This window comes from Biomphalaria glabrata, chromosome 3, assembly GCF_947242115.1.
Source record: "Biomphalaria glabrata chromosome 3, xgBioGlab47.1, whole genome shotgun sequence".
NCBI lineage: Eukaryota > Metazoa > Mollusca > Gastropoda > Planorbidae > Biomphalaria > Biomphalaria glabrata.
This window is the reverse complement of record NC_074713.1, coordinates 9,007,239-9,034,595: the sequence shown is the minus strand read 5'-3', so window position 1 is coordinate 9,034,595 and position 27,357 is coordinate 9,007,239. Positions and strand designations below refer to the sequence as shown.

The 27,357-nt window shown below is 37.2% G+C and overlaps 1 protein-coding gene and 1 long non-coding RNA gene across 2 annotated transcripts; one reads left to right on the top strand and one right to left on the bottom strand.

Moving 5' to 3' along the window:
- LOC106065050 (dihydrolipoyllysine-residue succinyltransferase component of 2-oxoglutarate dehydrogenase complex, mitochondrial-like) lies at positions 1–25,859 on the top strand. The gene is made up of 13 exons (XM_056023244.1): positions 1–119; positions 11,750–11,783; positions 15,880–15,928; positions 16,220–16,281; positions 19,532–19,609; positions 19,843–19,898; positions 20,951–21,059; positions 21,176–21,420; positions 21,730–21,827; positions 22,719–22,917; positions 23,116–23,199; positions 24,057–24,224; positions 24,663–25,859. Exons 1-13 carry the CDS (start codon positions 39–41, stop codon positions 24,795–24,797), a joined length of 1,398 nt encoding a protein of 465 aa, XP_055879219.1. The 5' UTR covers positions 1–38; the 3' UTR covers positions 24,798–25,859.
- LOC129925040 (uncharacterized) lies at positions 6,516–7,972 on the bottom strand. The gene is made up of 2 exons (XR_008776901.1): positions 7,909–7,972; positions 6,516–6,710 (listed from the first exon to the last, which is right to left on the bottom strand). It is a non-coding gene; the product is annotated as an uncharacterized LOC129925040 (long non-coding RNA).
- Positions 25,860–27,357: the final 1,498 nt, after the last annotated feature.

Below are 27,357 nucleotides of genomic sequence, written 5' to 3'. Positions count from 1 at the left end.
CATGCGTGAACCATTGACCTTTCTCATTGAAGTCCGCCATGCTTGCTTCCTCGAATATACGTTGTTTACGCCACTTTCGATGGCTAGCTAATTGCAACCATCACATTCAAAAGTCACGGGTGAGTATTTTCAGATCTGTACTCTGTATGACTGTCCAGACTTAGCAAAACTAATACCATAACAATAATCTATTTTATGTTTTCACCCCCATAGTGTACTACAGTCTAGCAGAGGAGTTAAGTCAGTTAAGAGTTTTGCTTTGCCTTTTTTAACTTTTTATACTTTTAACTTTAGGTTACGACGGGTTACGTCACTCAGACTTAAGAAAATAGAAAACCAAAATAAATCCTGTCATGCCAATACAATAATATTAGATCTAGATTGTAACAATAATCGAAATATTCATTGAAGTTAAAGAGTTGCCCTCCTACTAGATAGAGGATAGTTGTAGATGATAGATCTAACAGTGAGTAAAAATGAGTAAACTTAAACTTAAACTTTAAACTGACTTTTTAAACATAAAACTCCACTGAAACTGAAGTCATTGATTGAAGTTGTCTGAAGCTACTCTGGACTCTGTGACTCTCTAGATCTAGTTGTCTAGACTACTCTAGACTCTTGTCTCACAGTTATATTTACAGAGTAACTACTATTTACTATACTATAGATAGTAAAGGCTTAGGCTTAGACTATAGATAACAGTCTAACTGGCTAGTGATTCTATTCTAGTGACTAGTGAAGTCTAGTGACACCCTGTCTCTAGTCAGTCTACTCTAGTGTCTCTAGATTATAGACAGTCTCTTCTGAGTTCTCTCTACTCACGTCTACTGCCACTGCCGGCACTGGTGGTCTCTTCTTCTCTACTCTACTTTATGACTGCTAGATCTAGATATCTAGATCTATATAGATCTAGATCATACTAATCATAGTCAACTACTAGATATAATCTATAATGACTATATTAACTATATAATTTATATCTATAGCAATCTAGATCTAGATTTTTACATTAAAATTAGATCTAGAATCTAGACATCTATAAAGATCTAGAATCTATATCAATATTACTTACTTTTAGATTTTAGATGCAATAGCTATGCTGTGACACTATCTATGTATATGGTTTTATTCAGGGGCGGACTGGCTAGATCTATAATCTATCAGAATATAGGCGACCAGGCAAATGCCAGGTGTGTTTGCCAAATGAGCCACATTAAATGTCAGAAAGTAGGTACTTCGATAAAACTTTAAAAATGATCACAATGCAATGGAACCTATTTAGTTAGATAGAGCTTGAGAAATGCTTTCCAATGATACCAATTTTATATTGCTGAGTTAATTGTGAGGGAAGTTATTAAATTTTTAGTGGCCAAAAATGAGCCTTCTTTAGCCTTTGTAAATAAAAAAAAAATCTGTGACCGAAACAACTGACAGTTGAACTTAAATTAACTGTATTATAAAAAGTCTTAAAGATATGGGGTTGAAACTTCACACTCTTTTAAATTAATCAGTATTCTGTTAAAATAAATTAAAAAAATAAGACCAAGCAATAAAATCTTTGAAAAAAAGTTAATTAATATATAAAAAAGCCTTTGACAAAAAATAAAAGTATAAGTGATTTTGTCATCATATGAGCCCAAAAATCACAAATAAAACAAATCAGAGATCTGTATTGTGTTTTATTTTGTTTAATTATAATTCTACTGTATTTAAATAGCTATTTATATGCATCAGATAGATAATTCTTATAAATTATAAATGAAAATAGCACTGCGCAGAAAAATATATCCTAAAATTTAATGACTATAAGTTTCATAAACTTCATTTAAAAAACAGTTTAACCTTTTTGTAGAGCACTGGCAATTAATCATTTTAAAATGCCTTAATTTAAATGCTTTAAAAATTAGATTGTAAATGAAAAATTTCTTGCTTCGGACAATAAAATAAAAAAGAAACCTTGCGATTTTTTTAGAAGTTATTAAAAGATTTTTTTACTTGAATTTTTGTGCAATAATAGCTCATCATTTTAAAAATATAATGTACTCATTTATTAACTATTAATTTACATGTATATTAATAGAAAAAAACAACACACAGAAAAAAAATTAATTATTAGTTCGCTGAGCTAAAAATATGAAAAACAAATTGTAACATTTAATATTATTTTTTAAAGTAATTAAACTTTTACTTTAAAATTTGCAGATTACAAAGTCATTATAATAAAGACACATTCCCTCTCCATAATCTAGCATTCAAACACTATAAAAGTTAATCTAAATGAAAAATTCCTATGTGTGCTTCTAAAAATAGCTCGTGATAGACAGATATTGACCATTTCCAGTAAATCACAGTGTTGGTTGTTACTAAAAATAGATTTTAACCATCAACTTTGAAAATTAATATCTAAAGAGTGCGCCAAGCTACAAAGTTCAAACTTAGCACACATATATATATATATTAACATGCTAAATTCAATAGAATTAGTGAGATTGTTGTAACCATAAACACTTTTATTTTAATATCTTTAATATCTTTAAAGTGCGCCAAGAGAATTTAATGAAATTTGAAATATACACATTTCATAATATGATAAATTATTGTAGCAAACAGCATTATTGTAACTTTTATAGGAAAAAAGTTGTAAAAATGTCAACTTTCACATAAACTTTTGTTAAGAAAAATTTAACAGATTGGCTTCAAAAGCAAATAAAAATTATCTCTGATATCTTATGTTTACAAAAAGTAATCATAATTAGTCCTCAAATCAAATACAATATGCTAAAACTTTGATGGAAATGACACCCCTAAAAAAAGGGTAAAATGTGCTGACACACTTTTCAGCCATTTTTTGGGAGAAAAAAAAATGGATCTAGGTCAGTTTATCGAAGTACCTACAGAAAGTGATTGGCCTCATCTTAACATGTATGAAAATTTTACATACTTAACTGTGTAATGCTAGCCACATATTCAAAATAATGGATTCGCTTATACCCCTTGTTGTGGACGGTTGTTGACTTATAGCACCAAACTGCTGATAGACAACTAAACCGCTGTAGGAGTGTAGACATATTATTATTATATCTTAACTTATAAAACTTGAAATAACTTAAATAACTTTTTTTGAGAACAATATTATATATATATAACTTCCCCTTAGTCTGTTGGACCATTGGGGCACCACACAGTATTTGTTGACTGTCTTTTGGCGTGGATAGAACCTCTTTCAATGACAGGCCTGATCATTCTTTTATGTTGTCTTCCCGTCGCTTTCTCTGTCTGCCTGTCTTCTTTTTACCTGGTACTGTTTCCTAAAGAAGGTCTTGCAAGCCCCGAAGACCTTGTAATATGGCCATAGAGTTTTAGTTATCATTTTTTGACAGTAGTTATCAGGTCATCTTGAAGTTGAATGGCTGTCATGATGCTGTCTCTAATCTATTTGTTTGTGATGCAGTCTTTGAATGTAATACCTGGAATATTTCTGCAGCATTTCAATTCCATTGCTAGTATCCTCCTCTGTAGCTCTGCAGTCAGTCCAAGTTTATAAGGATGTGGCCATGACCAGGAAATGCATCAGTTTGATTTTGGTGTTGAGGGCCATGCCTTTATCTTTCCATATTGTTTTGAGTTTTGCAAGTGCTGCTGTGGACTGTGCAATTTGGGTCAGTAGTTCAGGTTTGGTTCTTTCATGAGTTGCTAAGAGTAAGCACCTTGTCTTACTCCAACTGTGGTTTTAAACCAGTCCCCAATGTTATTGTTGAAGTACACTGCACTAGTTTCCTCCTTGTAGAAATTCTGGATTACTTTTATTATGTTTTTATTTATATTGTACTTTTCCATTGTCGCCCAGAGTGCCCCATGCCATACTCTGTCGAAAGCTTTCTTGAAATCAATAAATGCATGAAAAAGATTCTCTTGGTGTTGAAGGTGTTTCTCATAGAGTATTCTGAGGTTTCCGATTTGTTCTATTGTGCTGCAAAGATGTCTGAAATCCTCTTGTTCATCTATACTGTCTAATATGCAATATATTAATTTGGTTGTCGGTTCATCGCAATATCCCAGGATTTCTCAGCTACGATGTCATTGACAAATCACCATTATTATTTAAACAGTTAAATATGTAAATTGAAAGTTAAAGGTAAATTGCTGAAAATACTCTGCCAAGAAATGCAGTAAAATTACTCATTTCCTTGCCCGCTTGCACAAACAATTCAGGAACCTTGTTGAATCTCACTATAACTTTTGCGAAGGAACATTCACAACTCCTTTCACTCCTTGAGATCATGCCTTATATGATGAATTAGAAACACTAACTATATTTCCACAAAGCTGCAAACGTAAATGCTCTAATTCCTGGATATATATTTGCGTTTTTTGAACTCCTGTTATCTTTTACTAATTAATAGTGTCTCTAAATGTGATCACGTAACAGTGGAGTAGTGTCTTGAAACAATAATGTTATTTGATGTTGACTTACCCGAGTAGGCATTACCAATTTACTTAACAATTTGATGGATAGAAATATGACACACTTGGAATTTAAGGACGATTTCTATTGTGGAGATGGTTTTATGGAAATGATACCAAAGAGTTCTGTCTCGTAATAACTGTTCCAATGGGTGTAAATAAAATGAGGGTACAATTTATTAAGGCTAAAAGTATTTGGCAATCATCAGCTAGGCTTTTGAGTTAGTTCGAATCCTATAATATTCATTATATAATATAACTATATATTCCAAATTGTATATAAATTATTGCATATAAAGAATACGCTGAAAAGCATCATGGCACAAGAAATTTTCAGAGATTCATGTTGAAGGCAGGTGATAAAGAAGTTCACAAGAAATTGTTATGGGCACAAGCATATTAATGATCTGTAAGCGAATAGTTTGCTGATGATCCCTTGAAGGTGGAGACATTTATCTGTTGAACATTTCATGTTACTTCCTTGTCAAAGTTTTTGGTTTGTTTTGGTTGTTACTTCAAAATAGCCCAAACACCACAGGACAGCTAGGAGGGAGTGGGTGGCTGACGAAGTTTGAATCTGGCACCATCAAAATGATACGCCAGAGCGCATAACACACTAATAGGCAGCCATCAAGTGTTATGTTCTACTCTTTTAGTTAAATCAAAATAATGTAATAGATTAATTAAGGTTGTGACTACTATAGATTTTTTTTACAAATTGAGATTTCCTATAGCATTTAGTCTATTTACATGTTCAAATACAATACATGTTATGCGTTTGCATACATACATTCAGTTTTATGCATATCACGTGCAATCAAGTTGTGGGCAGAATAAAAAAAAATCATAGAGATATGTTCATTAAGTAAAGTTATTTTTTGTCTGTCTTAATGTAGGCTTTTACTTCCAGGACTTGGGGATTTATGAACATTTTTCCAATTAAGCTAGATGTTTATATTATTACCACATTTTTTAAAATCAATTGTTGTAATCTATTTTAGAGACGATAACCTTGCTGGCATAAATCTTTGACCTGTTTCAGAAATAAAATATCCAGACCTATAAAATCTAGATTTAAGAAATCAGCAAAAATACACTTTTTTTAGCATTCGCCTATCCTTTAGTCCAGTGTTTCCCAAACTTTGTCCTTACTGGAACACTTTGCTCATTCTGAGTAGTTTGCAGAATACGTTGCATATTTTTTAGAGAGGTAAACCCATGTGGTAGCCTACTACTAGTTAATTATTCTAGTCGTTAAGGAACACCTATTCTGGCCTTGCAGAATGCAGTCTGGAAAACGCTGCATTAGTCAGTCGAATTACACATGATCTGTCTTTTGCCTTGTATAGAATCTCTTTCAATGACAGCCCTGTCCATTCTCATTAGATGTATTGATCTATTCTAGGTTCTCATTATAATTAAATAATAAATCAAATCATTTAAGTGGTATATAACTTATACTACAAAGTAATACATAACATATGTATTGTTTATTCTACCATTTATAAAGCCTTTCTGCAAATACTGTTGTTTTTTTTTTTCTTTTCAAATTCATATATAATAGTTGGAGTTGATTTTCCAAATGAACAATTACATATGAAAATTGACCCAAAAAAAGTCTCACTTCATTATTTGATTTTATTCTATTATCTTTATCAGTCTACCAGTCAAGATTGTTGTTTTAATAAACTGGTTGAGTAAAGCATCCTGGATGGCTGCCAAAACATTTTTTTGAAATAGTGTCTCTATTTGAAATTTTTTATTCAAAACACATTTGAACACAGTAGCTCTTCAATTCATATTCATTTTTTTAGACTATACTCACAGGGTTAATTAATTATTATATTAACAGTGTTAACTCTTTCGGTACATATTTATTTATTTTAGAAAACATGGACTCTAGGAAAAACTACAATTTAGAAGGCAATGGGTGTAGTTACTTAAACTAATACATTTTTTTAAATTTATAAAATAATTTAACTTATTAGATTTAACAAAACAACAAATGAATTAGAAAGAAAATAAGTAGAATAGATTAAAAAAAATATTGATGAAAAAAAAATCATTTTTTTTATTTGAAACTGATTTTTAAAAGAAACAACATCAGTGTTCTGAAAGATTTGTATCTTTTGTTTTCACATTTAATCCAGCAGATAACAAGTGCCATTAAAAATCCTTTTTTCACCATTGTCTTTATCATCCTCAATAATAGGTGCTATAGTACATTTTGTATCTGAAAGCATGCCCTTTTGAAATAATGCACATTATTAGTACATACTTATAACTTATATGTTTTAAAACAAGGAAAATAGTGTTTTTTTATTACACAATAATTTCAATAAATATGAGAATGTATATGTCTCTGTCACTTCTGTTTTCAACTAACTTAAAATAGATATGTGAAGGCTACCTATGTCAAGTAAATAAAGCTATAAAAAAAATACATTACCAAATATTTTTTTTTTAATCTCAGTTTTTGAAAGCTCTAAAAAGTTACATTTAAATTGTATAAATTCAATTGTTGAGCACTCAGGTATGACTGCATCACACATGTATCAATAGAATTCACTGAACTTGCTAATATATAACCTAACATGCATGTTTATATGCAACTGAGGCACCAGCCTGTTTTCTTGGCTTGGGTTCAAAATCCTACTTAAGAATTTAAACACTTTTTTTTTCCAAACCAAATGTAACCAAGCAAACAGAAAAGTGGGCTTTTTTTTTTTTTAAAGATATAAAGACTACAGCTACTGATATAAAAATCTTTTTTATTTAAGTATTTAAGTATCAAAAAAAAAAGTTTTGGTTTATTTTATTTCTGTTTCTCCTATGATTGCCAGAGAAGTGTAAACAGGAAGTTACCTACATTGTAGTAGATTCCAGTTTCTACAGTACACAAACATTAATTTTAAGGGGAGATAATTTGTTGACCTATTACAGAAAATAAGAGAGCTTTTGATTTGAACTCTAGAGGAGTCTAGCTTGTTTCAGGGTCTAGATAATCGAATTGAAATATTTTATTTCGTTAAAATGAATTGTGTTATTTCTTCACTCTGCTTAAGCAAGTGTCTTCGGAATACAATATCGGGTCATCAGATTTAACTTCTGAAAATACTAGGAAGTATATACTACCTAATTTCAAAGTGACAGTTGATAACATGATTTATGAAAATATGTATACAAAAAAATTCAGATGATTGATTCCGGTCCACAATGCTTCTGGCTGTGTGCATCCTGGTTTGAATGCTCATCACTGCTAGAATGTTTCTAACAAGGGCCAAGCATAAGAGTATTAATGCCTACATCCTTGGTTACATCGTGCTATGTGCTAGTGACTTCACAGTGAATCAAATAATGAGCACGTTCAACACTAACGTATTACTTGTGTGTGGGTTTGAAGCGACAGACTGTGTAACATGTGCAAGTTAATGAAGAACTCACCAAAGTGACGTGTATAGATCTAGTCCACGCATCTCTTGCCTGAGTTCAACTGTTTCTAACAGGTAGAGATAGGGAGGGAAAAAAGGGGGATTGTAAAACTCTGGTGACATGTGCACGCCCCCCCCCCCCTTTTCAAGTGACAATCACTTTTACGCACGCCTGATCTGTGCGAAGCTGTGCGTGCAGGTTTTTTTGTTTCGCCCACTTGTCCCTCCTTTCACTTTGTACATTAACATACTGCATATCTGTTGGGTAATCTTTAGTCGTGTGTTGTGAATATTTTGTCTTCTCATTTTGAAGAAAAGGAGAGCCTCCATTCTTGTATTGTTGAAACAGACATGAGACAGTAGGCTTGTGAATCAGTCTCGAGGATCTGACGAGTGGTGCACGTGACCACTCTGTGGGATATGTACATCTGAACCATCCAGCTCCACTGTCCTGGTTATATTTATTGAAAGCGCTTCGGCGAGTGACATTTCCAAAACAGTTGACCAAAAGCAAAAGACGAATTCAATTGTACCTGTCAAAAAGGTCTTGACAAACAAATGTTAGCTTATGTCGGACTCTACTGGATCTCATCGATCTAGCTAGTGTTCTGTCGTGAATAGTGGACTAGTCGGGAGTTTTAAAGTGCATGGCCGAAACCAGTCTTGAATTGGGCCCATTGTGGCGTCGTTGCTAACTTAGGGCCCAAACGACAGGACAGTGAATGTGTTCCGTGTAAGCAGCAAGTCATTGAAAACCTATTTTGTGTATTGACATTGGAAGGCATACATCGACTTAAGAGGGTCGGCAGTTACACTCGAGAACTTTCATATGCTTAACAAGTAAAATGTAAGCAATACTTTAACAAAAACACACAAAAACGTACATATATTTCAATACTGTAAGACTTTCTTTGTATATAAAATAATTAATTAATGACAATGAATGAAATGGTTAATTGATTTTGTTAGGGACAATAATAAATAATGGACGTGCAAAGTTTGAACTTGACCCGAGAAACGGGAGAAACAATGTGTGCACACAATTTGTACCCGACAGATGGAGGAAAAACAAAATGTAGGTCCCATTGAAATTCTTTTTCAAGCAAACTTTGTTTTGATACTATGGATGGCTTACCTGGTTGTGTGGTACGCGCTCTGGACTGTCGACCCGATGGTCCCTGGTTCGAACCCTACCCTGCGTGAGATTTGAGTTAGGATATAATCATCTTCGATTCTGAAAGAACGCGTACACCGAACAATGGTGCCTTTGGTTGGGCTGCACTGTTTAATTTGATGCATACGTAGCGAGACTATAAGTCACTGACAATGGAAGAAAAAAAAAAGGTTTCATCTGTTGAGTGGCAACATACACAACGGAACGCATTTACAATTAGAAGCATTGGAATTATCTACCTCAAACTGGTCATCGCTGTGTGAAAACTATTCACTCTCTAAGATTGACCAACAGGTGTCTAGAATCTAAGCGGGTAAATGTGTCCGTGATATCTTCAGATTTAGCCCAGCGATCACTCAATTATGACCCAGATTTTTTTTTTTATTTCCCGCCTCTCACTTTCTCAGGTTGAGAGAAGAAAAAATGTTTCACTTTTAGCGTTTGGCATTATTTTGTTGAGGAGCAAAGAGTGGTGATTTATTAATGAAAAGCTTTCCACGAGAGTGAAGGTTCTTGCCTTGCCACTGTTAATGTTTTACCTTTTTTTTTTTTTTATTCACTCTCTCTCTCTCTCTCTCTCTCTCCCAATAATGTTGCCCTGGGCTTCCAGCCCCGTCTCCGAAATGGAAGATCGCGTCAAGTGTTGTTGAGTTTTGGTGACGGCATTAAAGATTCATGGCAAGAAAATCTTCCCACTTTTGAACTTTTTTTTTTTTTTTTTGGGCTCTTTTTCTTTTTTTTCTTCTCTTTCCCTGATATAAAAATCTAAGCATTAGACGCTGCTTGGCTTTCCCTCTTCTTCTACGGGTTGCTTTTAAATATTTGATACGCTCAAAGACGGTCTATTCTCTCCATATCTCTCAGCCGTTTCAGATTTCTACTCCCCCCATTCCCAAATTCCATTTTCCATACCTCCCATATAATATAATAGTCCGGCAATAGATTTAGCCGCCATTCTATAGAGTGACTTTCTCTCCAGGGATTTGGTTTGTATGAAAGAACGAGCCGAGGTGTGAGACGCGAGTTCCCCGGGACTGACGGTACCGCTAGCCAACTGGTGCCGGACTTGTATGGGGAAGGACAATCCTCGGGGCTCTCTGTGTGTGTGTGCGAGGCCTGGATGTTCACCTCAATTGATCTCTTTATGCTCTGTCCCCAAACATGCGCGCGCACACAAAAGTCACAGTTGAATGTGTGCGCGCGCGTGTGTTGTCTTTAATTATTATTTATTTATGCTCGGGTGTCTTGGCAATTAATTTCTCGCACTGTGGCATTGATTTTTACGTTGCATTGTATCGCACGAGCGCTTCCCCCCCCCCTTACCGTTATTTCCCCCTACACCTTTTATCGTTATAGGTTTAAATGTGGACTCAGTTGATGGGGCACGGTTGTCTTCTTCTTTTTATTCATACGCTATCGTTCTTCCAAGACAAGGTGGGGGGGGGGGGGCAAATAATGGCCTGTGAATCAGTTCATTCTGGAGACGTTTGAGCTATATCGAATTAACATCTTTAGTATAGGTATATAGTGGACTTTTACCTATGGTTATATGTGTTATGAATTGTTTATCTTACCTGGATTTCACTACCCCCCCCCCCCCAAAAAAAAATCATCTTTTTCTATAAACGGTCCCAGTCCCAGCTTTTTGAGTGCTGCTTTGCCAGAGCAAGATGGTATCGCTTGCAGTAGTCTGTCTCATCGCCGGATAGGTCACCTCCCATTGTCTTTGCTTAATTACCAGGGCCAAGCGCCAGCGGCTTGCGATGAAGCTTTAGATCAATAAGACTAAAGCAGGTGTCTTGCAGGGATGGCGGTGGGGGGGGGGAGGCTAATCCTATGATGGATCACCTAAGTGTCTTGTTCGTTGCTACAGGCCCCCACGGAGTTACTCCGCTTTGTTGCCCAGAGAGTTGATTGAAAGAGAAGCAGTCCAGAAAAGAAAGAAAAAAAAAAAAGAAACTAAAGAGAGAGAGGGAAAAAAAAGAAAGGCGGCGGCGGAAAAGGTTCGGTGTGAGTTTGTCGGTGTGGCTGGGGGGGGGGGGGGGCGGAAAGATGTATCAGTGGAGCTGCAGAGACGACCAGAAGAAACGATCAATGGCAGACACTTGCAGACACAAATAGATATGCCTGGCTTTCCATTACGGGCAAATTAAACAAGAAGGAGTCGATCTTATTGATGAGGCTTACCTGTCACGCCTTGCCTGTGGCCAAGTCCGGACTGAGATGGATGTTTTGTCCTTGCCTCTGTACTCTCATCTTCCCAAATTAAATCATAGCTGGACTTCGTGTGTGTGTGTCTGCTCTTTACACGTGTGTGTGTGTCTGCTCTTTACACGTGTGTGTGTGTCTGCTCTTTACACGTGTGTGTGTGTGTGTCTGCGTGTGCAGTTGGGTGTCTTGGTCTCTTTGTTTGAATGTCACCAGATGACGTAGACGCTTATAGCTGTACATTTGTTATGTGTTTATATGGCCTGTACTGGATTGGGTCACTAAAAGGAAGCCAATCACAACACTGCATTTGAACTAAGAAGGTGGGGTATGTCACTGATTTTGTCGAATGTCTCAGATCATATGGGCAAAGGGATTTTTTTTTTTTAGGAGGGGCGGAATTAAGCAATATTTATTTTAAACTTGTAATCAATCTGGTGAGATTAACATTGTATTTTTTTTTAATTTCCAGGTTGTCGCTAGTTTTCCACCATGCACAACCCAAGGTAAGATTTCATCCAATCAGATAGTTGTTGTTTTTTTTTAACAGTTTCATCCATTCTCTGTTCCGTTTAACTTTTTTTTTTCTTCTTAAAACTTGTTCAACTGTTGTGTTGTTTTTGGTGTAGTCTGATCGTCTGTCAGAGTCGGATCTCGTAGTGAGTAGCGCTGCTGGAATCCACCTTTTGTTTTGGTGCTCCAAAAATGTGTTGTCTTTTAAAAAACAAAGTCAGCAATTGTGTGTGTAAATATGAAACAGGAAGTGTTTGTTACTCCTGATCGTATGTCGTGGGATGTGTCCAAAGTAGTCGCCAATCTCTTGGCTCTCAAGGTTTCCACAAGTATGTCATTTTACCTTTTTGTAAATTATGTATACACAAGCTTAGAAGCTATTTTAAAACAAGGTTTAAAAGAGATTTTTTGTAGAATATGAAACACATACGTATTAGTCACATCCATAAGAATTCTCAAGTTCAAAGGAGCAACATTCACATTCTAATAACAGATACAGTTCGGATCTAGTAAGTAGTGAAGTGGAATTAAGTGAATTATCTCTCTTTCTCTCACTCTTTCTCTCTCTTTTTACTAGCCAGCACCCCCCCCCCCCTTTTTTTTTTTATTTTTGCCGCTTCGCCCTCGGTATTTTCATTTTCGTCCACTTATGTTTTAAAGGAAGTTTCAAATGTTAGTTTGACATATTTTCGGATGCTTATCTACTTCCCAGCCCAAACGTCCAGCGGGAAGACTAGGGATGGCAGCGGGCAGGTTATGAGCCCGACACCATGGAGACGACCTACAGCAGTCCAGCGCGCATACCGCACGACCAAGCAACCATCCTTTTGACATTTAATTAGTCCCCCCCCCCCCCCCCAAAAAAAAATATTAATTAATTGACTCCATGTATGCCAGTGAGTAGTGTGACTCAAGAAGTGGGTACAAAATCAAAATCATTGTATCTTATTGGAGGGGAATGAATGATGGACGCAGCCATTGCAAGCTGTCTTACAAGTGGCCAAGATAAAATAACTCTTCCAGTCCATTTCATAGCTTCTTTGGTGCCATGGATTATGTTTCTTTTGATTTATTTCTGATTTCAAGAGATAATTCTCCTGATGATGAGTTCGCGTGGCTGCACTGTGACGTGGCTCGGGTGCTGCAGCAGTCGATGCATTCTGTACATTTGCTTCTGCGATACATAAACCTCTCACTGATTCGAGAGCTCCTCACTAGTGTGTGTGTGTGGAAGAGAGAGAGAGAGAGCGTTGTCCATCGTGCGTTACGTCCAGCTGTTCTTTATCACCCGAGCTCGTTATCCGATCGTACTTTTGAACGCCCCTATCTGAAAGTGGGATCTAAAACTTGAGTCCAATGAAAGTCTGTGAGCGTTAAAGTAACCAGAGCTAAAGACACTATTAAGTCTGGGTCCAGTCTGGGTAGGTGGGAAACTCTGGGTTAAAGGGACGAAAGCGGTTGATGTTAGTGTCGAACTGACCCACCCCTCTCCCACGTTTGTTTTCTCCCTTACTCAATCGCACATCTAGCTAGCGTTGTAAACTATTGGATTGCGGAGTGAGTCTGTTAGTTTGTCGTCTCAGTGAAGCTTAAATGTCAGAGGAAAATATTTTTGATTACTTTTATAGACTTAAGGAAATATTAAGATTCAATACTAATAGAGTATCGATTAGGGGAGGATCGGTGGGGGAAATCTGAATCGGTTAATTCCCTCCCCTCCCCCTTTTTTTTTTCGTATTCATAAATGTGCTTTTGTGGCAATTTGCAGTTGGGTTTTTGCTTACTGTCTAATAAATGAGTCCCACGGGAGGGGCCCAACAGACGACATGAAGACAATGGCTTAATGGAATCTCTGGCGCGAATCTGGGACAGGGAAACACTCTTAGGTGCGGTTCAGTACTTGGCAACGTTTTGTTGATATTTCCGATGGTCTGGTCTGGAATGTACACACTCAGTGTGTGTGTGTGTATGTAGACTTTAAGCTCTTGGACTACAATGATCCCATTCAATGTTCTTTGATGGGCATCTTGTTTCTGTGGGGGGTGCCTTAGTTTCTTGGGGGGAGGCCACATCTGATAGGTAACAGTGGGCTACGCGACGCGGAGTAATCAAGCAAATGGTTTGCGGCTGTTTGGGGCGCCATTACACTAATGAAGAAATATATTTACCTGCTGCTCCGCGCGTCACGAATAATGCCCACGTTTGGTCTTTGTTCTTTAATTGTTGTTTTCTTTCCTCTGGCCACCACCCCGTACCCTTTTTCTCCTCCCACCATCACCCCCCCCCCCCCCCGCGCTAGGGACTTGCATTATTTACATCCTACAGAATGACAGATTAAAACTTTGACAACTCTTAGCTTTATCGGCCTGACGCAAGAAGCAATTATCTGATTTACAACACACCCCCCCTCCCGTCACACGTAGCTTTGAAATCTCAGAACTGTTTTGTTTTAGCAACAAATTGAAACCGCTTTAAACGAACAGATTGCATGGAAATAGATTCGCCAAATAACAGCATCTCAAAACGTTTTAGTTCTCTCTCTCTTGTGTGTGCGTGCGTTCGCGGGGTGGCTGACATTCTAGTAATGATCTTTATTTTGCCGTCGAGCTTCTGATGAAACAAATTACAGAGCGGCCATCTCCTTGCCTCTGTTGTCCACTAATAGACAAAGTGTTTAAGTTCCACTTGAAAGCACCATCCCCGCTGTCAGGCTGAATGCCAATGCTCTGTTGTCTCAGCTCTCAGCCACAATCCGATTCCTTACTCTGACCTCCAGTCTAACTTTACGCTCAAATTAAATTCCATACTTTGAAAAAAAAAAAAAACTCTTCTAATTGTACTTGTTTTTTCGTCTTCTGTTGTCTTCTCTGTTAAATTCTTCTTTTGTCCTAATGTATGTATGGTTGCTAATGGCTGAACTTTGTCGCATGCTTTTTGACACTTGGGATTGCCAGGGACATAATTATGTTTGGTTTTTGTTTTGAACTGACGGTATGGGTTCGTGTCATCGGAGTGGAACACTTTGTCACCACGTTCGGTACATACAAGCCTTGGAAACATAACGGGGTCTAGGCGGCAATTTAGCCGATCAAATAGTTTTTTTTGTCTTTTGTGTGCCTTGTCACGGTCAGCCAGCTTTTAAATCTACTCGGACTGACTTTGGGGGGAAATCAAGAAACAATGGAATGGTTGGAAAACAGAACTGAACTGAGATTGTTAGATCAGTCAGAATGAAACGGCTGTTTTTCTATTCTACTCTCTGCAAACTCATCTGTTGAAAGTCTTTGTAGAATTGACTGAGCTAAAAACCTTTGGGACCTTAGAGACTTATAAACCTTTGCGATTCATTAGCTAGAGACCTTTGAGGTTGTTGAACTAGAGACTACTGTTGTTGTTGTTTTTTTTTTTTTTTTTTTGGCTAATCAAGAGACCACTGGGCAGTTAATTATTTATATTAAAATTATGTTTCATGATTATTTATTGTATATTTTACAAAGCTTTTATCAACTCTGTCTGTCTGCCTGGTAACAAGCGTGTAATATTTCTCCCACACCCATTCTCGGATCAAGCTGAAACTTCGCACAATTATTCATTGACGTAGACAAGACATAAATCAATTTTTTAAAAGTAGCTTATTAGACAATTAATTACTGGTAATTCATTATTTTGTTTAATAGCAACAAGGGAAACTAATAATTCAGTATTCACAGATATGGCTAAATTTGTTGGGTTTAGTCCCCTTAAATAATTGTTTATACTATTTCTTCCTAACGCATTCTCCTATCAAGTTAATACTTTAACCAATTATTTATTGTACCTAACAAAACTTGAATTCGTAAACAAAAATACTCAATTAGTTAATTAATTATTTTGTTTGATATCGAATGAGGGAAATGATTTTTACATTATTGGTAGATATAGTTTTAAGGGCAGGGTTCTTCCCCTTTATGATAAGCTTTTTTGTTTTACCCTGTCCAGACTGCATTGATTTGTTTACCATCCACTTTTGTTGTGTTCATTTGGGATGACTGTTTGTTTACTTGTTTAGTCCAATCCTAAAATCAACATTTTTGTTTTATTCTCTGTCAGGTACAAACCTTACAAGTCCTTTGAAACACACATCCTCCTTATTGTCTGGGTAAGTTCATTTGATTGTACTTTAAGGTCCTAGAGTGTTCATGTTCTCATCATTACATGTCACACACTCCTCTGTCAGTGGGAAACCAGAGTAGGGCAGACAGTCGCAGTTCAGTTTTTCTTTGTCTCTCCACTACGTCACTATGTTTACAGTCCCTCCATGTTCTTGGCATCATTCTTTCAGTGCCCCACTAAATCTAGTCTTCTGCTAGCTCTAGTTTTCTGTTAGTTTCCTAGAGAACATTTTTGCTCTGTATTTAAATATATTTTTTTCGTTTCTTTTTGTGTTTAGTTGTACTCAGACTTGTCACAGTCCAGTAAACATTCGCTATCTCCATGGAAGCAACATTTTATGTGAGTACTTGACTTTGAATTTAGTAGTAGCTAATTGTCAGCTTCATATCTTTTTGTCATTGGATTAAAATGTATTGGCTTCATTGCGTAAAGATGGAGTTAAAGAGTGCGGTTTCTCTAAGTATGATTCTCAATGCTTTGAATCAAGAACGTCCAAATAAATTTGAGTTTAAAACGCGTGGGGACAATCTCAGCCTTGTAATTATGCGACAGAACAGAGGAGCTAAGATTGTTCACGGGGAAAAACAACAAAAGGCAGGCGACTCAGAAGCAAACAACAGCAACGAGTACGGTGGCTTGATGACGGTGGCTTGATGACGTAGATCTGCCGCAGCTAAAAGTCAGGGCATGGAAACCTAAAGCCCAGGATAGATCAGAATGTAGAGATATGCTAATGCAGGTCAGGGCATGGAGACTTAAGGCCCAGGATAGATCAGAATGGAGAGATGTGCTAAAGCAGGTCAGTGCTTGGAGACTTAAAGCCCAGGATAGATCAGAATGGAGAGATGTGCTAAAGCAGGTCAGGGCATGGAGACATAAAGCCCAGGATAGATCAGAATGGAGAGATGTGCTAATGCAGATCTGGGCATGGAGACTTAAGGCCCAGGATAGATCAGAATGGAGAGATGTGCTAAAGCAGGTCAGTGCTTGGAGACTTAAAGCCCAGGATAGATCAGAATGGAGAGATGTGCTAAAGCAGGTCAGTGCTTGGAGACATAAAGCCCAGGATAGATCAGAATGGAGAGATATGCTAAAGCAGGTCAGGGCATGGAGACTTAAGGCCCAGGATAGATCAGAATGGAGAGATGTGCTAAAGCAGGTCAGTGCTTGGAGACTTAAAGCCCAGGATAGATCAGAATGGAGAGATATGCTAAAGCAGGTCAGGGCATGGAGACCTAAAGCCCAGGATAGATCAGAATGGAGAGGTGTGCTAAAGCAGGTCAGGGCCCTCCATGGGCTATAGTGGGATGGATATGATCCCTCTCTAACATCACTTATAACACGTAGCAAAGGATTCAGTCACAATGTGCATGCACTTCATTCATTGGTCCCCATGAGATCCAAGTCACCAGAATCAACTGATACGTTTCTCACTGGGCAAGAAACTGGGCTTCGGCATATCTTTTAGTCTCAACAAATTCATTTTAAAGACAAATTAGTAAACGTAATATTTCACGAAATAGAAAACTTAACAACCCAGAAATGTGCCCCCCCCCCCACCTATTACCAAATACAAAGATCTGTAACTTTCGTTTTGCACTTGCAAAAATTCAACAAAACAACCAAGAAGAACAAAAACCGCTTATATGACAGTAACTACTAAGATTGGTTACACCTTACTAAAGCCAAGAGAGAACTATCCTGGAAATGAAGGCTTCTTCACTTGTTACTATTGAGCGGAGGAGATGTCTGAGAAATGTCACATTTATTCCAATTCTTCAGATAAGCTTTTTTCTAACCCTTTTGTTTTTTCTCAAAACATCTTTAGATACAGCAAACAATTCTTGGGCATTATTCTATTTACAAGTGTTACGTCTAAATGGACTGTAGAGAAAAAAAGTCAATACTTTCAAATGAAGACTTTAGTCAATACCTTTATGTGAAGACCTTAGTAGACTAGTTTTTGAAGTGGTAAAATGCCTTCCAACACCCCCCCCCCAAAATATATATATATATATATATATATTTACCAATGGATGTAAATGTATACTTGTTTTTTTCTTTTTCTTTATTAAACTAGAGTATTAAATTGTACAGAAATCCAGCCCCTGGTAGATAGCTTGCGTATCATTTGGTTAGTTCATTACTTTTGTTGTAGAGTGTAGTCGATGGGTTGCAAGATAGGGTTCTGCTAGTGTGAACTTGACACCAGACAGTGGCTGAAGCCATTACCACCAGGGATTTCGAGTTGTCTCGGTCAAGTTGTGGCTTTGTTGTTCGCTGGAGATGCGGTCCATCTGTCTCAGTTCACACTGTCTTCCTCCCAAGTCACAGGTGGCGCGCATCTCCAGTAGCAGGATGTGAACACCAAAGTTTACTCACCCACGTCCCAGAGCCACCTTGTATATCTTCCTCGTTGACTGGTGACAACCTCTTTCACGTCCGCCACAAAATACAGCCGTGTCCTTGCGACACGAGGTACGGAGGTGCGAGAATCCAATCTTCCCCTCATTACAAACTCTCCTCTGATATTGTGCAAGTGCGGGGGTGGAATGGAGTGAAACCCTGTCTGCTGCACCATCTTAATAATCTCTAAACTCCAGGATTCAGACCCCAATCTCTTGTTTAACACTTGACTTAGTTTAGGGCTCAGGGCACGTTGACATCTAAAAGTGATGCACATACAGCTTGACATTGACACTGAGCTGTAATATAGGCTTACTTTATATAGACAAACACATTGTATAGGTTAGAGTTCCATGTTTGATTATTAGGAAGAGGCTGTGTGTTGGACCGTTCTTATGGTAGTGTGAGCACTTTAAAAGAAACATTAAGATGATCGTTTAGGTCACGTCAACCAGGTGACACCGACTGGAAAGCTGACCACTCCTCTCCAACTTATCCAGTCCTAAAACCCTTTTTAGGTCTTTATAATCCCTTCCATTCATTTTTAAGGTCCTATAGTTTAGTCTAACCCCCCCCCCTCCTTTTAGCAATTCTCTTGTTTTTAAAACATTGATTTGCTGTCTTTTTGTTTGTTTCCAAACTATAATCTCAAGGTGGTGTGCTTCTATGTGCACACTCAAAGTGACACAGCATTGATTACATTGTACTTTCATCCTATAAACTGAAGTCACGGAATAACAAAATTAAAATCCAAATGTTAAAATGAAATCGCAGTCAAAAATGCAGTATAAATTGAATACATTTTAGTACAGTAGTCTGATTTGAAATGATCTTTATTGTATTTTAAAAAGACATCCAGAATGTACAACTAACCATTTCTTCAAATATTCTTTCGTGTTGTTCAGTTGCACTTGTTTACATCTGAAGTTCTTACTTTTACATATGGACTGTTCCCCCCCCCCCCCCCTTTCTTTGTCAAAACCTGCTAGAGAGCAGGAACAAATGTGGCAGTGGTGACAATAAGACTAGAATGCAGAACACATTTTACAATGGCTCTATTCCATAGTTAGATCATCTCTATTTCTTGTATACATTTGTATACAATCTTTACATCCGAATAGAGCTGATCATTCTATCCAGATAGTTGTGTCTTATACGTAGCTGTACAAAACGTCTATTTCAGATACAGATGAGATTCGTGTCATAGTGGCTCCTCCTTTTGCTGAGTCAGTCACAGAGGGAGACATCAAATGGGGAAAAGGTGAGAAGTTGTAGATAGGCCTTCTTAACTAGATACTGTAAGTGGCTGTGTTTTTTGTTTGTTTATAATAACATTATAAATTGTTGTTGCTTTTTATTTTTTTTTTTATGCTGTAATTGATGCATTTTTTTTTATAGTGCCTCTATTTGTTCTAACTATTTGTGTACTGTGTTCCTCTTTCATGTTGTTGTGTGTGTCTGTACTGAATGTTTTCTCTTCTGTTTTCCTCTCAGCTATTGGTGACAGTGTGGAGGCTGATGAGGTCGTGGGCGAGATAGAAACAGACAAGGTGAGGCGTGTGTGTAAATGTAGTGCTTTGGTACACCTGGTACATGCACTCAATGATGGAAGTAGTAACATGGGAAAGACAAAACTACAAAGTGAATAGTTCCCACTACTTCCAGGCAAACAGTACAGCATGAAAGAATGACATGCAACATGAAGGAAATCCATTTGGGTATCACAGAAGTAGAGAGACATTTCCTTCTGGGTGGAGGATTGGGGGGCTGGTGACAGTTGTCACACCTTTTGAATCTCTCATATGAAAGTCATATTGTTACTTTATAGAAGGTCAGGGGCTAAAGTTCAAGTACTCCTTTACTTTGTGTCTGGTTACACAGGTTGTAAATTGAAAATAAGAATGTTTCCCTTTCAGACCCTGCGATCTATGGGGCAGATGATGTTAAGGTCATCTATGTTTCTATGGCCAATGGTTAACAAGCAGGGTGTCATGTGGCCAGCACAACGACCAACTGCCTTTACTTTCCCCAGCTAAAATCAGGTACCAATTAGAGTTGGGTGGACTCAAGGGCACCCTAAAAAGCCTGAAATTCAAAATCCCAGTCTTTATGGAGATTCAAACTCAGGACCCCAAGTTTGAAAGCCAAGCACTTAACCACTCAGCCACCTCATCCCCTGGTTAGGTTGTAGCTCCAGTCTGTTATAGGTGATAATATTCTTAATGCAGAGCTTGAAACTTCTTTTGAAGAAAAATAAAACATTAATTTGTATTGTTACAAAATGTGGAACAATTGAAATAGAATTACTACTCACTTCAAAATGTTCTTCTGTCTCTCAGTATCTGCCTTCAACACTGACTCCCTTTCATCAACTGTTTAACCCAATGGTCTTACTACTGGTACTTTGGAATCTATTCAATCAATACAAACACACACAATGCTTAACATGAACAAATATGTATAAATGGTTCTCTGTCCTAATTGTTTAAAGAACTACTATTTGAAGCTTTTATTTGTTAACATAGTTTATGGGAGCTTGATTGTCTGAATGGTTTTGCTTGTATTTCCTTCATTTTGTGTCTATTCGTTGCTTCCATCGCAGACCAACATGCCAGTCCATGCTCCAGCAGCTGGTGTCATTGAGGAGTTGCTGGTTAAAGATGGTGAGACAGTCAACCCAGGGAAACAGCTGTTTAAACTTCGAGTTGGAGGTGAGACCAACTTCATCTCAACCTTTTTTTTATTTTTTTTTAAACTAGTCTCTCTCTCTCTCTGTTTGTTGGAGGAAGATTGATCTGTTTAATCCTTTTCTTTTTTTCCTTTATAGCTGGAGGAGGAGCTGCCCCAAAGAAGGAGGCTGCAGCCCCTTCACCAGTCGTAGAGGCACCAAAACCACAGTCAGCAGCCCCATCTTCTTCTGGACCCATACCTGACAAAGCCCCCCCACCTCCGGCCAAGCCTGCCCAGCCCCTGTCCTCAGTTCCAGTGTCAGCTGTCAAACCCAAACCTGCACCGTCTGCAGGAGCATCTGCAGCACCAGCAGCCATTGGGGGCAGTCGCTCAGAACAGAGGGTAAGTTTTACAGCTTTCAGAAATGTCTTCTCAGTCTCAGTGATAAGTGGAAGTGGTCTGCATCTTGTTACTTGTAAAACTGTGTGAAAGGTTAGGGGAATGAGTGTCAGTGTCTAGACGACTCCAGCTGGTACAAAGTACAAACTTGATATTACTTTTTTTTTTTAATCCCATACAAGATCAAGTGTCTCTGTTGTGCTGTTGTTGTTTTTAATTTAAACTCTGACTGCATGAATTGCCTGAGCCAGTATCTAAATGTTCACTTCTAAACTGATAACAGTGTGTGTGTGTGTGTGGCTTATGTTTCAGGTGAAGATGAACAGAATGAGACAGAGGATAGCTCAACGCTTGAAAGAGGCTCAGAACACATGCGCCATGTTGACAACATTCAATGAGATTGACATGAGGTAACTACACTTTGAACTTTGACCCTACAATAAACTTGTTATTTCCATACCTACATGTTCATGAGCAGTGACCAATGGTGTGAGCAGTGGATGTGTAGCATGAGTGAAGGATGTGTGGAGGCTCTGATTTGCATACTTCTTGGGGGGGGGGGGGGGGGGAATTTTTCTTTAAAACTCAGGCAAATATTTGAAGTTATTGCTAGTGGGGCATGGTGAAGTACTTGGTTTCAGAACAAGTTGGTCTTTAAGCTTCATGATTTTTAAGACGCCCCTGAGTTCAGCTAGCTCTAGTATTTAAATTCAGTTGGTCATTGTGAAATGGGAAATGGGTGGCTACCTGGTTGTGGGGTATGCAATCTGGACTGTTATATCAATGGTTGCAGGTTCGATTCTTGTCTGCTGCCATTCCCCTGCATCCTGCAGGAGGTTTAAGCTAGATGTAACGATCTTCAAGTCTTAAGGAACACCTGAAACATGTTAATCGAAGATAAGTGTTTAGTGAAAGATAAAAATGTATAGTAAAAGATACAAGTGTTTAGTGAAAGATACAAGTGTTTAGTAAAAGATAAAAGTGTTTAGTAAAAGATAAAAGTGTTTAGTGAAAGATAAAAGTGTTTGGTAAAAGATAAAAGTGTTTAGTGAAAGATAAAAGTGTTTGGTAAAAGATAAAAGTGTTTAGTGAAAGATAAAAGTGTTTAGTAAAAGATAAAAGTGTTTAGTGAAAGATAAAAGTGTTTAGTAAAAGATAAAAGTGTTTAGTAAAAGATAAAAGTGTTTAGTGAAAGATAAACATGTTCAGTGAAAGATAAAAGTGTTTAGGGAAAGATTATTCAGTGAAAGATGCATGTGTTGGTATGAGATGCCAGTGTAAGTCCCAGACTTTACTTGCAGCAATGTGATGGAGATGAGGAACAAATACAAAGATGTTTTCCAGAAGAAGTACAACCTGAAACTAGGCTTCATGTCAGCTTTTGTCAAGGCTTCTGCTTTCGCTTTGGCTGACCAGCCAGTGGTCAATGCTGTGATAGATGACATGGACATTGTCTACAGAGACTACATTGACATCAGTGTAGCTGTAGCCACACCCAAGGTAAGTGACAGTCTCTGTCCTCATTAAAACTTGTTGATATTGTTGGGAGTGATGGGGGTGGGGTTAGAGGTAGCTCAGCATGGTAGCCACACTCAGGAAGTTGAGGACCGCCATTGTTACTTGTTTCTAGTTGTAGGTGTAAAGGGAGGGGGGGGGGCTAAGTGAACACACTGATAGCTTGAACTCTGTGTGTTACAGGGGCTTGTGGTGCCTGTGATCAGGAATGTAGAACAGATGAACTATGCAGATATTGAGAAGGTCATCGCTGATCTAGGAGAGAGGGTGAGTACTTATTATATTAGAAGCTAGTTGAGAAAGTGAGTTGTCCATGTAGCTAGTGGTTGTGGAATGTGACATTTATTGACAACATTGTAGAGAACTGTACACAAATAGTGCTCTGTATCTGTTGATTTCTGTTGGCTATTTGTAAGTAAAATAAAAAGTAAAATTTCCTTTTCAGACCATGCTGTCATTTGGGCAGATGATGTTAAGGTCATCTGTTTCAATGACAACCGCCTTTCCCCAACTAATGTCAGGTACCTATTACAGCTGGGTGGCGCCCTAAAGATCCCAAAATTAAAAATTTCAGTCTTCACAATGACTCCAACCCAGGACCCCCGGCTTAACCAGTTATCCACAGTGCCTCCATGCTAATTGTGTTTTAGCTTCTTTTGTACCTATTCCCGTGTCAATGAAGTCTTCATGTAAATGTTTCTATTTGAAGATTTGGCTCATCCAAGATTATAACTACAAGGCAGAAACTTTTTTTTTTTATTTGTTTTTTCTGGTGAATTTCTTTCCTCTGCTTGGATTTGAGCTGGGTTTTTTTTATATTTTTTTTTTATTTTTGTTTGTCAGTCAGATTCTTGGACTTTGTGTGAGATGTTGTCATTGCATAAATTCACTACTGGATATATCATTGATTTATTGTTTTCATTCATCATGTATCTAATGGGGCGAATGAAGTTTCCCACCTAGTGACCCAAGAATCAGAAGAAGTAAAGTTTATAGGTTTCTGTGGCCAAAAGGTTTTTTATTGATGGTTATAGGAACTGGCCACTTCAACCATCAGTCTTAGTAGACCATCATAAATATAATGTCCACTCTTCAGTGCTGTAGGGTGTTATTGTACTTGACAGGCTCGTGCTGGTACCCTCGCCATAGAAGACATGGATGGTGGCACTTTCACCATCAGCAATGGTGGAGTCTTTGGCTCAATGTTTGGCACTCCAATCATCAACCCTCCACAGTCTGCTATACTGGGCATGCATGGAATCTTTGACAGACCTGTTGCCATCAATGGAAAGGTATTTGGTTTGTTTTTAGCTGAAAATTTGTTTATTGTTTTGTAATTTACTTTTTTTTTTTTTTTACTTTTTTTTTTTTTTTACTTTTTATGGGAATATCTCATTTCCTTCAAACTCAGAGAAGAGCAAAATCTCATTTCCTCTTGACACGAAGATAAATGTTGGGTCTTATCATGTTGAGAAATGTATTCCATCCAAAGCATAAGTAGCTTGTGCCTATTGCTATGTTAACTGTAGCACTAAGGTTACTTCATCCCTTGTAAGTTAGTTAGCCTACTCTGAAAAGATAATCATTTTGATTAAACTCTGATATTGTTTATTTCCTAAACATGATTGATCATGGTTTGTCTCAGAAATCTATAGTAGACCGTGATTGATTTCACTAGGACATATTCCAGTTGTTTTTCTTGATCGAATATTTTGTTGCCTCGTTGGCAGGTGGAGGTTCGACCTATGATGTATGTGGCCTTGACCTATGATCATAAGCTGATTGACGGAAGGGAAGCTGTCACGTTCCTAAAGAAGATCAAGTCTGCTGTGGAAGACCCCAGAACAATATTACTTGACTTATAAGACTTGTAGGGCTTTCTAGGTGTGATTTTTTTTTTTACTCAAGATTAGTGACCTTATTGAACAATTCTATATTTATATGTGTTTTGAATGGCTCCATGGCTCTGGTATCAACTCTACATAGTGACAAATGTTAACAAAAGCCAAAGTGCTGTGTATTCAGTTAAACATTAGTGACAATGACTCGCTCCTCATGAGGATGTCGACTTGATATTCAATTTTTTTGTCATCAGTTTAATGTCAGGGGTTATCCACATTAGCAGTCATGTGGCTTAGCCCTCTTATTATGTTAAATAAGAATGTTAGGTGTCATTCACATTAGCAGTCATGTGACTTAGCCCTCTCATTGTGTTAAAGTATGTTTGTTCTTATGTATAGTGTTAACCTTAAAAGACACTCACTCACTGATAATATTTATACACTACAGTCCAATCTATGGCTTACAGTTTGGAATACTTTTGATGTTCCATGCTTGAAATTCTAGTTATTACACTCTTGAAGTTTGTACTTATTTTAATCCAAAATATTTGTATGTATCCTAAGACTGATTGACAAGATATCTAATTCATTTTGTTTTTTTTTTTTGGTCTCTTTAACTAGAGATGTACTTGGAGATTCAAGTTAAAATTGTGATATAAACAGAGAATAATGTTGAATTGTATTGAATAAATAGATCTGCTCTTTAATGATTGATGGTTTATTGGCTCTGAACTGAGATATATGATATGTTGTGCTTGTGGTATTTTGTGCTTATTAAATAGGTAGGGGTCAATGTCACCTTAATTCTGTAGATTAGGTCAAATGACCATATTTAAAATGTTAGACCAAGCAAGTGTTTGTACCTGTCCTGTCACCCTTTGGTACAACAGCAGTTTGTCTAGCTTCATAGCTCTGTATGTATGTCATTCAAATGCCAATTTCAGTTTGTGTGTGTGTTACATTTCTCTGTTTCTTTTGTTTAGTGAGTAGCTGCCAATGTCAGTGTCATGTCATATTTGTATGTGAACTTACTTTTGATGTTTTCATAGATGGAAAGAATGAGAATAAAGTTATTATAACACAAAATTTTGTGTGTGAACAGTTTTATTACAATACCTCTATTCAAATCACTTGAAGGGTGGACTCTGATCTTGAATACAGCTTCAACAATTTTCTCAGACATTAAACAGTTTATGTATATCGCTGAGAAATTAATTACTAGCTCGTTGGCCACATGGGGAAAACTCAAGTTTTGACCTTTATAATTTTTCAGAGTAAAAAATAAATAAATTTAAATTTGGCTAGAGACTTACAAATCGATTTAGAGCCAACATGGCGTTGTCATTTATACATTAATCTAATGTAGATTATATCTACATTCTACATCTAGAAGTAGATCTAGACTAGATGTTAACGAATTATAAATCAGAACTTTATGTCTAGTGTTAGACCTAGATGTCCATATAATAAACATATCAATAAATAATCACATAGGTATGTCTTTCCCGCTGGACGATTCAGAAAATGCAGACAATAATTGAATAAAACATTTTATTTTGTATGAAGTTAAATGATAGAGGTATTGTCTTTTTTTTAAATATATTTTTAAATTAATTTTGTAATGTGAAAGTCCTGGTTCCAGCCATTTCATTGAAACTTTTGGTTCATCTCTTTTAAGAAAAAAAAAACTATGCAGAAAATACAGAGTAACATTTAACATTTAGGACTTCACTGACTTGTTATTTATTAGGATAGAAAGAATTATTTTTTTGGGTGGGGGGCGTGGGCAGGGGGGGGGGTGAGGGTAACTTGTGGAGTGTGACGAAAAAAAAAAGTGGCTATAAAAAATGAAAATGTAGAAATCTGGCCAGTGACCTAGTAATGAACCATTTTGTGAATCTGAATGAGAAAAACGCCAATGACTTGATGGACACAAGAGATTAAAAGGGAAAAGAATCATTGGAACCCTCAAAGAAGCTCAACAAAGATGAGCAGTAACTGAGTGCTTAAAAAACATTCAATGCTCGGAGAAAAAAATTGTTTCGTAGATAATTTAAGACTTCTTTTTTATACCCTTCTAAAAAAAAAAATTCTGCAGATAGCAAGGGAGTCTGGGGAAACGCTGTAAGCTTCCCTGCCCAGCGGGGTTTGGGACGGAGCCGTGCATTTTCTTACTTCCTGATCTTCAGAAATTCATCTTCCTGGCCATGTCTTCGAATGGGTACTTATGGACATTGGGCGTCCTGTTGGATTCAGTACGGTACAGCAGATATATCAATAAATAACAAGAAAAACTTTTTTTTTTTAAATACCGGTACTTAAAAAAAAGTTATTATATGTAGTTGTATCGATTAGTTTCGATCAATCATATGCAAGATTGACCTATATACAATAAATCTGTGCGATTGGAAATAATATTTACCAGTTGTTTTTGTTAAGCTTTTAGCTTTCTCAATACGCTATGATCCTATCACTTGTCTGGACCAGTTGGGAATGGGGGAGGGATGAAGGGGGTATTTTGGTGAATGTTTACATGATCGTTTTTTAAATACATACAAAATGTTCACTCAGGGTTCAAGATTCC

Coding starts and splice junctions, on each gene's coding strand:
- LOC106065050 (XM_056023244.1), top strand. CDS start 39: ATGCTTGCTTCCTCGAATATACGTTGTTTACGCCACTTTCGATGGCTA. Junction 120..11,749: donor ATCACATTCAAAAGTCACGG/GTGAGTATTTTC, acceptor TTTAATTTCCAG/GTTGTCGCTAGTTTTCCACC. Junction 21,421..21,729: donor GCAGTCGCTCAGAACAGAGG/GTAAGTTTTACA, acceptor CTTATGTTTCAG/GTGAAGATGAACAGAATGAG.